Raw genomic sequence first — 10273 nt, 5'->3', positions numbered from 1 at the left:
CCTTCAAACAAACAAAACAAACCTTAAAACTGTATACTTGCACAGTTCATCAAAAAGTATGTTAGAGCTGACTTTTACATAAAGGGGCAGTTTTGTGTTTAATTTGCTTGGAGGCCTTCAACATGCAGCAGCAAACAGACTGCTAATTCTCTATACATCTCTGGGCATCATTTTGGCGCGGTGGCAAACACAGGCTGGCTGTCTCAGTGCCAGAGATTCAGTTCTTGGCTAGTGATTCCTAAATGTGTGGTTGAAGTCTTTGGGCCTGAGAGCACTTTTAGAAATTCACGAAGTTACCCTTGACCCAAGAATGAGCCTGCTCAGCTCAGAAAGGCCACCCACTTTAACCACGGGTGCACACAGGGAGGGGCCTCCCTCCGCAGCCCAAGATAGCTTTTGTTTGAAGGTAGGTTCTCTCTATGAAAAGCCCTGATTCCAAATAGGACAGACTTCTAACATTTTAATATAGAATACTGCCTTCATTTATAGTTGTTTTACCTAAAAAAAAAAAAAAAGTTGTGACCCATACTCTTCCAGGGCTGTGTTCACTGGCTCTGATTTTATTGCATTAAAACAAAGTTCAATTTGTTAGCTATCAAACAGTCTCCTTTTCCTAAAAGCAAGTAATTTGAACAATTACCAAGTTAAAAATATACTTGAGTTTCTCTTGTGGGAGATTAGTGTTTTTCATTTCAAAGTGAGCTGGTACTCCTGTGCTCTCTCCCGTGGCCCACACGGACTGGAATCGAGGGGTGAATCCTCCAAGGAGGGGGAGGAGCAGAGCAATGGGGAGCTGAGCCTGTTGACAGTCCCAGGGGAAGTGGAGAGCGAGACCATGTGGAGGAGGAATTCTCCGGTCCACTCAGGTAAGTCTCACAGTGTGTGGAATGAACATGTGTTCGTGTGGCTGTGAAGGTAAGTGAGCTGTGCACATGTAGTGTTCAGTAGCTTCATGATAGCCGCCATTGGTACTAACCCATTACAGAGTATTTTACTGAATTAGACATTCGCATACAAGTTCAGATCTGATGCCTCCCTGAAGAGGCATTAACATGTGGCTAACACAGAGCTCTTACATGGGAAAAAAAGCCACCTTTTACTCTGTGTTGGAAGTATCCAGATTGCCTATCGATATTTGGAAGGGCACAAAAATCCAGGTGTTATCTTTGGACCTTCAAATGAACTGTTACCAAAACAACAGGTGATTAAAGTAAAGGATTTATTGTAATCTGCTTACAGTCCTTTGCAAAGACAGACATATGTTTTTGCATAAAGATATAAATTGCTTCATTTTAAACTAATTTAGTGTTTTTTTAATTATATGAAGACGTTTTGGTGAATTATGAATTGTACCAAACCAAGATTTTTTAAGAGCAATATGGTACAAAAATAAGAGCAGACAGACAGTTTGGACTTGGGACAGGCATTCAACAGTGAATTGAGAATATGGCTTTGCTGTTTAATCAAGCAAAGTTACCTGGAGACACACAAAGAGCCAGTAACTTTGTTAGTACAGAAAGCTGATGCAGACGTCTCCCTCCCAAACCTGCTTCCGCTCAGACCCCAGTTTCCTAAGAAGAAAGTCTGAACGAGAAGCCGCTTTGCTGAGCCCCTGCTCTGCCAGGAACCTCTGCCCCTGTCTGCATGTGGTATAGAGAATGCCTTCTGAGCGAGGCTCTCCTATTGCTGTGCGTGGTGAGTGGACCGTGGTTGAAGATCTGCCTAGAAATTAAATTCCTGAAATCGCAAATGATGTAAGAAAAACTCCTCCCTCGCAGGGCAGCTTTCACAGGTTTCCCCTTGCCTAAGGCAGGTGTCTTTTGAAAGACAAGGTAATGTTGCCTGCATGGTGAACCCTGGAGAAAAGGGTGGATTCCCCCATCGCTGCTTTCTCCTGGCCTTGGCCTTCTGCAGCTCCAGCTGCTAGGTTTTGGAAAAGAATGTGAGTATCACTGAGAACCTGACGATTATCATCACAGTTCAGAGATTAATTTGGCCTCTATTCAAAGTAGTTTCTTTAGTGCAATCATATTGTTAGTTTCCCCCAAAGATATATATATGTTTGTGATTTGGTGCAAGAGAAAAGCCATACATTGCATCAGTGCCAAACAGATTAATGAATTAAAAATTTTAGTGCCACTGTCTTGCTTATATGATCTGTAGTTTTTTTTCCAAAACTGTTTTTAATGTATAAAATTTATTTTTAAAACCTACCTTTAAAAAATCTAAAAACCCTCTAATTATCTTCCTGTCTCCTCGCCATTCTGACTGCACCTTGTCCCTGCAGGCCACCCAGTGTGTCCTGTTGTGATCTGTGTATTCCTGTGAGCGGGTCTGGGAGTGCAGAATCCCTTCCCCAGATCACAAGTGAGGATCTGACCTTTGACTGACAGAGTGCATGGAATTTTTTTTCCCCAAAGGAGGAAAAATCAGACTTGACTTTCTAAAATGGGAGGAAATTTTTCTTTCTGAGTTTCCAGTCTCACTTTGCCAGAGCTGACCGTTCCTGGAGGAAATGAGGAGAGAGAGGCAGCACTGCCGGAACCCTCTCCGCCACGGGCGCCCGCCGCCGGGGACACCTGCCCGGCGCCACGGACGCCGCAGTGTTGTTCCCCGATCGATCGATGGAAGTAGGATGAAGCAGAAGCCAGAAAGAACGGACACCCAGGTGTCCCAGGGACACCCCCAGCGGGAGACCAAGGACCAAACAGAAAGTACAGAAAAGGCTGAAAGGACCGAAGAGGTTTCAGTGTGGTTATTTACAACAGAGACTGTAAAATGGTAAATTAGATATGAAGCTAAAAAAAGGCACAGCTTTCCCTTTCTTAAATACACTGTAAACGGTTCATTAGGCATGCAGAACATTTCACTTTACAAAAAAAAATTTACCTTGTTTGTTTAGACAAAGATAGTACTTAAATAGTCTCCAGCAAAATAGAATTCTTTCAAAAATACTTTCCCATTCATCCTATTAACCATTAAAGATTTTTTTTTTTATGTGTCTCATTTACAAAAGTTCCTCATACGTTATTTCAGGTCCTTCACAATTTATACATACAGTAATGTACAGCACAGCAAAAGACTGCAAAAAAATTATCTGTAAAGCCAACACAATAGATACTAGAAATGGAAACCAAGGCATTTGTTTAACATCTTATCCATTCTAATTAAATAAATGGACGCTAACAAGTGTGTATGCCGGTGGTGCAGCGGACCGGGCCCACAGGGGGCGCTAGTCTACGCCACAGGCTTTGTTATCACACAACAGGAATCTGTATATATTTTTTCTTTTTTGTGTGTTTTTTTAAATAACAAAAGAATATTAATGCCCCATATTGACTATACGTTTCTGTGCAAACCCAAGGGTGAACTTCAAAAAGTCTGTTAGTCCTTGAACCCTTTTAAAACAAGCAAAACGATACCAGGAACTACATGGCATAGTTAAAACTTCCATCTGTTAAAATATCAAAATCAGAGTTATTGACTAGATATGGCTTTTCATCCAGAGGAACAGGAACTGGTTTCCAAGCGCTGGGGATTGGAGAGGGAAGAATCCTTTTTAGACTTCTCGGGTCTTGCCAAGTCCACGTCACACGGCTGTCCTGGCTCCAAACCCTCGACACGGTTTTAAACTTGAGACACTGCTGAGCGAGTGTGAATTGACCGTCACATGTGAGAAACATGGTTTCTTGGGTCCTTCGTGGGTGTGGACTCACACGGGGAAACTTAAGGCAAAGTTCTTCTTGTAAGACGCCCTGGTCACTTCCTGTGGAAGTACAGGGCCTTGGCGTTCCCCGACTCCACCTTTGGCAGCTGGTCGCTGATGATCTCCACCAGCATGGCGGGGAACTCCACTTTCAGGGCCTGCGACTCTCGGAAGGTGTAGAAGCAAAATTCCAGCAGGTCGCTCACCAGCTGCAAGAGACACGGAGAGAGGGGCCGTGACATGGAGACCTCCAGCCCCAGCTCAAAGAGTAACACTCAGATTCCCACCAGGAAACAGCATCCCAGGCAACGCCAACTGATTATCGATCTGTCTCAGGGAGGGGAGAAGGGTGCTCGTGGCATGGGCTGTGAGCTCTGGAACTGTCGAGTATCAGGTACGTCAGAGACAGCAGGGACAGTAACAGTTCATAGTGCCTGGGTCTCGTCTGATTCTGTCACTAATGGGGTGAACTGGCTGAGGCAGGCCCATATGTGCATCTTGGTCCTCATGTGTGTGGGCCTGGGGCCTTTCTGAGCTGTAAGGTAGGTAAGAGGTGGGACTGGCTCAGGGCCCATGCGCGGCCTATGCCCAGGAGGTGAGGAGCAGGGCAGAGTCCCTCCCTGGCAGGTGCTACAACTGCGCAGCCAGGACTCTACCTGCAGCCCCCACCTTCAGCTTCCTGCCCTGAGCTGGGGTTGCAGCTGAGACTCTACGGCCACTTCCTCTTTGGGGCTGACTTTGAGAGAGAAAGCATCAGGGCAAGCTGTGGGTTGTACCTCTAGCCCGTTTCCCCCACTCTGCCCATTCTCAATTCTGTAAGTTAAAAATAATCCCAAGTGCAGTCAGCAGTACTGGGTGCTCTTTCACTTCTCGGAAAATAATCTCACAGTCAAAGCAACGCACTCTAGCTTTCCTTGAATTAGTTCCTTATCCCACTATGGGAAAAACAACTGCCAATCATTTTTAACATTGCGTGCCATCAGATACCTCTAATTTAAAGTGATTCTGGGAAAACTGCACCTGTAACTTCCTCATGAGGTTTTCAATGTTTTTACTCAATTAGCAGGCCTGACCCGAGGTGCAGGCCTTCTATGCAAACCAGGAGCCGCAGAACTCTGCAGAGAGATGCCTCAGTGCTCCTGTGTGTGCTGGCATCACAGCCCAGAGTGTGCACCTCCCTGAGCAGAGACTCGGCACCTGTTCTGCACCCACAGGATGCCGGGCGGGGACAGTCTGGGGCCCGTCACCATGTCCATTCGTACACCTTTGCCTTGTAAACGCTGTGCCTCAGTGTTCTCAGTGGCAGGATGTGGACAACAGCATCCGAGCCTCAGAGCTGTGACAGAGGGTGGAACAGGAGACTCAGGTAGAGCATCTTGGGCCCCAGCCTGCGTGCAGCAGGTGCTGACAGCGTTGTCAGTGACACAGAGTGGTCCTGCTAGCACAAAGCCTCTTTTGGACTACCCCCAACCAGGAATCAGCATCTTGCTCTGGGACACCATGATGGAAGTGGGTTGTTTTTCACTTGTCTTTGCAGAAGCAGTGATTCTGCCACCCCATTTCTATTGTATTTTTCTTTGGGGCAGGCTGGTGGCCATCAAAGCTAAAGCTATTCTGAGTATGGTTCTCCAGATGTGGTGCAAATGTGTTGGGTGCTGGGCACGATGTCCTTCGGTCAGTCAGCAGAGCCCTGTGCACCTGCTGCGGTGCTGGGACCAAGTTCACCTTGATTCCCCCAGAACTGACACTTCTTCCCTTTGCAATGTCCCAGCCTGAGCACAGACATCCAAGTTTCTAGCTAGTATCAACCTCCCCTAGGAGGACCCTGCCTAGAGGTCACACCTTTGGCATCTCTGGGGTGCGGCCTTATTCTTGTCTGGAGATAAAGGCTCCAGGGAAAGAGAGGGCCAGGGTCCTTCATCATCCTGCCAAGCACCTGCTGTGTGCCTGGCTCTCAGGGTGTCTGTGTTCTCTTTTACTGAGTCAGCGCTGCCAGGGCTAGGAAGGTGGCCTTGACATGGGAACTGTGGGGGTGAGCAATGAGCCCTGGGGCCATAGGGGAACAGCAAGGGTAGGGAAGCCTGTCAGCTGATCCACTGATGCTGGAACTGAGTCAAGTGGCCACAGGAGCAATGTGGATGAGAAGAGATAAGGAGTGCGTCAGTTCGACCCTGGGGGTGGCTTGCAGTGGGAGTGCCACTGTCCTCGGCCTAGGAGACTCAGAGAAAACATGCCAGGAGGGAGAGGCCAGGGCCTCGATGCTTGCCTTGCAGGTTGACTGGGGACAGGTGTCCCAGACAGTAGTCACTCACTATGCATATTAACCCGGGACAGCATTTCCCGCCCACCTCTGTTCCATTTTCCACAGAGAAAGTAGCTCATTCCCATGCATGAGCTGATACCCATGGCCTCTGTTCACACCTTGATCTGCTGCAACAAGATAGAGGCTGCCTGGGGGAAAAGGGGGTTGGCCTTTGACTCAGAGTTGCATCCTCTGAGGGCGAGGTGTCACCAACAACCACTGCTACTCCTTTGTGGTTGGGGCAGCCAGGATGCCCACAGGACCTCAGCAGTCACCAGGAAGTGCTGGCTGACATGGAAGCATGCCCAATCTACTCTGGGACAAGGCTGACAACCTCTCAGGGCCTCCACCCTGAGCCATGGCTGCAGCTAGTGAGGATGGAAGACAGGTGCTCCCTGTGGCTGGGAGAGGAGGCTGGGAGCCAGTCTGCTCTGAGCTGCAGGTTCTATCCCCAAGAGCAACAACCCTCCAGAGACTCCTCCCTGACTACCCAGTGTTTGGGGAAGGGGGGCTTCAAGGACAGGACCCATGGATGTCTGGTGCCTAGCAAATATTTAAAGTGAGCAGGCTCCATGGGAAGGGCCCCAGCACCACTGGAAACAAATAATAGGCACACAGAGCTCTCGCCAGAGCAATTAAGCAAGAGAAAGATTTAAAAGGTATCCAAATTGGGAAGGAGGAAGCCAATTTGTCACTGTTAGCTGGTGACATGACCTTGTGTATAGAAAACCCAAATACTCTATTTAAAAACTACTAGAACTATAAAATCCAGCAAAGGTGCAGGCTATAAAAAGAAAATGAAGAGGACACAAAGAATTAGACATCCTATGTTCATGGATTTTAAGGATCAATATTGTTCAAATGTCCACAATATCCAAAGTGATAACAGATTCAGTGTAATCCCTATGAAAATCCCAATCATATTTTTTATGGTACTAAACCCCAAATAGCCAAAACAGTCTTGAACAAAAAGAATAAAGCAGAAATTATGCTACCTGACTTCAGAAGATATTTTGAAGCTACAATAATTAAAAGTGGCTTGCTAAGGGGGTAAAAATAGGCACACAGCCCAGTGGAACAGGAGGGCCTACAAGTAAACTTGTGCATCAACATCCAACTGAATTTCCAAAAGGAGCTAAGAAAAGATAGAAATGCTTTAGGACATTGGAATGGGCAAGGATTTCATGGATAAGAAACCAAAAGTGCAGGGGACAAATGGGATTTCATCAAGCTAAAGAGCTCTGCACAGCAAAGGAAACACTCAACAAATCAAAGAGACGACCTAAGAATGGGAGAAAAATATGCAAACTATACATCTGATTAGAGGTTAATAACCAAAATATATAAGGAACTCAACAGCAAAACAAAAAATAATCTGATTAAGTGGGCATTTTCCAAAGGAGGGCATACAAATGGATGACAGATACATGAAAAAGTACTCAATATCACTCATCATTAGGGAAATGCAAATCAAAACCACAATGAGATATCACCTCACTCCAATTAGAATGGCTATTATAAAAAAGACAAAAGATAACAAGTGCCAGCAAGGATGTGGTGAGAATATAAATTAGTATAACCATTATGGCAATAATATGGAGGTCCCTCAAAAAAAAAAAAAAAGTACATATGATCCAGCAATCCCACTGCTGGGTAAATGTCCAAAGGAAGTGAAATCCATCTATTGAAGAGACATCTGCACTCCTATGTTTATCACTATTCATAAAAGCCAAGAAATGGAACACCCTAATTGTCCATCAGCTAATGAATGGTTAAAGAAAATATGGTGCATCTACACAATGGAATACATTAAGCCATACAAGAGGATGGAGTCTTGTCATTATGTTAAGTGAAATGACCCAGGCACAGGATCACATGATCTCCCTCAATCATGGAATCTAAACAAGCTGATCGCAGAGAAGGTGGGTGAGAGTAGAATAGTTGTTGTCAGAGGCTGAGGAGGGTAGCGGGAAGGGAGGGGTGGGGAAAGGTTGATTAATGGGCACTAGTTATAGTCAGAAGTTCTGGTGTTCAGCTGCAAAGAGTTATATCATTGTAACAGTGATGTACTGTATATTTAAATTTTTTTCAAAAAATCTAGGAAAATTTTGAAGGTTTTCACCAAAAGAGATAAGTGTTTGAGTAGATAATTCACCCTGATTTGAATCTTGCACAATGTACACAAGTGTTGGGATATCACATGGCACCCTATAAACATGACTTCTATGTATCAGTGTAAAGTGAAACAACAAAAAAAAAGAGTCCCCGGTACATGAAGTAGGGAGCTGTGGGTGGTGAGATCTTCAGGTGACAGGGACAGGACCACAGGAGTGGAATGAGATTCACATATGGAGCACCTAGGTCTGCACAGATGCAGACCAGCCAGAATGGACACTGCTGTATTATGGCAAAGCATCACTCTGCACATTCACATGGGTGTCTCCTGGGTGCCAGTGTGGTGCAGTGCACACTGAAAATATAGCAGATCTCATCCTTGCTGGAACCCACAGGAGCCAGGAACCCAGGATACAAACAGTACAAGGAATGTGTCCTCACTGGTTGCTGTTCCTAACCCCTGCCACTCCAGATCCAGAGAGTCTCACCTTGGAGGTTACAAGGGGGAGTGAGGGAGCCAGACTGCAGCACTAGAGGGGCACAGGTGGTTGGGACTCACACCACTATTCCCATTTCAAAGCTTGCAACCATCAAGGAAGAGATCAGTTCCTTAGGATGTATCAGTTTTGGTTTGGGGGGAAAGCCAGACTCTGCCAAGGGCTACCTTTAAAAGCAAGATGGAGTTCCTGGCTCCTGTCTTTGGCCTGGTCCAGCCCTAGCTGTTGAAGGCATTTGGAGAGTGAACCAGGGAACAGATTTCTGTCTTTCATATAAAATAATTTTTTAATAAAAGAATCACAGCAGTTCCAAGATGGTGGAATAGCGACAGGGCGGTCTGATCTAGGCTAAGTGAAATTAATAGAGCAAAAGTGGAGGAAGTCCAGGCTCACGGGAAACTGCAGTGGGAGGCCCTGGGAAAGCAGTGGAAATGGCCTAGACCTGTGTGGAAGGTGCAGACATGCAGCAATGAGCAAGGAAATGACTGAGGACCTAGCAGCCTGGATCGGGAAAAAGCACCCACCTCGGCAAACCAGGTGAGGGCAGACTGCACGGCCCTCATCACTGCTTATTCAGCCGGAGAGAAAGCCTAGTGGACTGCAACGTTGTCGAGTCTGGCCCCAATCCCTTAGGATAGTGGGGTGACTGCTCACCCAGAGCAGGGAGGGGGGTATGTGACGTCTCTCTCTCCCCCCTACGACAGCAACCTGCGGCAGGGCTGGTGCCAGTTTTAGATATAAGCAGGTAGCAGCTGCTCCAGCTCTTGTGCATGCACCCATGCTGGGACACTTTCCACCCAGCAGGGGCAACCACAGAAGTTCAAGAGCAACTGCCAGGGATGCTCTCCACCTGGCCAGCTGCAGCCACCCAGCAATGGGTGGGGAGGAGGAGCCATCCCCATGGAAGAGAAGTGGGGTCCTGTACATGCCCGGCAGAGCTGTGGCTTGCAAGTACTGCACGTGCCTGTGATACAGAGATTCCACCAGTGAGAAATACCCGTGTTCCCCACTGACTGAGTGTGTCTGGGAGGATCGGGCTCATCCAGCTGTGCGGAACACCTCAGCTTCCCCATGGCCGGGATGGGCTGGTGACACGGAGTGGCCCCACTTGCATTCCTTGACGGTGAGTCCTGGGTGCTGAGACTGAGAACACTGTGGCAGCTGGGTTTCTGGGCAATCACTAGTGCTGCTGCACACTCTCATAGTAGAGGGAACTGTGCTCAAAGGAAGGACTGCGCAGATCAGAGGTGAGGGGGTGGTTGTACCAACAGAGGTGACCGTTCCTCTCCATCCTGTTAACCAGAGGAGAGCTCCCTGGCCATACCCACCTCATGGCATTCACTAAAAGTGCAGACATTCCACTAAGCAACAGAGACGTAGCTCAAAGGTAAAAGCATCAGAGGAAAAATTCTACAGATGCCTAAAAATACATACAGAAATTCAAGAAACAAGAACAAAGAAGACACATAATCCCCGCCAAAAGGAACACAACCTACATTTCCATATTAGAATGTGAAGATGAAGATACCTGAATTCCATTCCTGGCATTTCTTTAAAAATTAATCATAAGATTATTCAAAAGCAATCAGAAGCAAATCCACAAACTAAAGAAAATCATACATGATATGAGTGAAAATTTTCCCAGGAAATTGA

The 10273-nt window shown here is 46.6% G+C and overlaps 1 protein-coding gene across 2 annotated transcripts in view; it reads right to left on the bottom strand.

Annotated features, from left to right (window-relative positions):
- Positions 1–3676: 3676 nt before the first annotated feature.
- Positions 3677–10273, bottom strand: part of NR3C2 (nuclear receptor subfamily 3 group C member 2) — a 375998-nt gene continuing 369401 nt past the window's right edge. For both annotated transcript variants that reach the window (XM_062199517.1, XM_062199518.1), the window contains exon 8: positions 3677–3915. In XM_062199517.1, coding sequence (XP_062055501.1) covers positions 3760–3915 — 156 coding nt within the window. In that variant the 3' untranslated portion in view covers positions 3677–3759. The remainder of the gene's footprint in view (positions 3916–10273) is intronic.

Source organism: Lepus europaeus, chromosome 8 (assembly GCF_033115175.1).
Source record: "Lepus europaeus isolate LE1 chromosome 8, mLepTim1.pri, whole genome shotgun sequence".
Lineage (NCBI taxonomy): Eukaryota > Metazoa > Chordata > Mammalia > Lagomorpha > Leporidae > Lepus > Lepus europaeus.
This window is presented reverse-complemented; position numbering and strand designations above follow the sequence as displayed.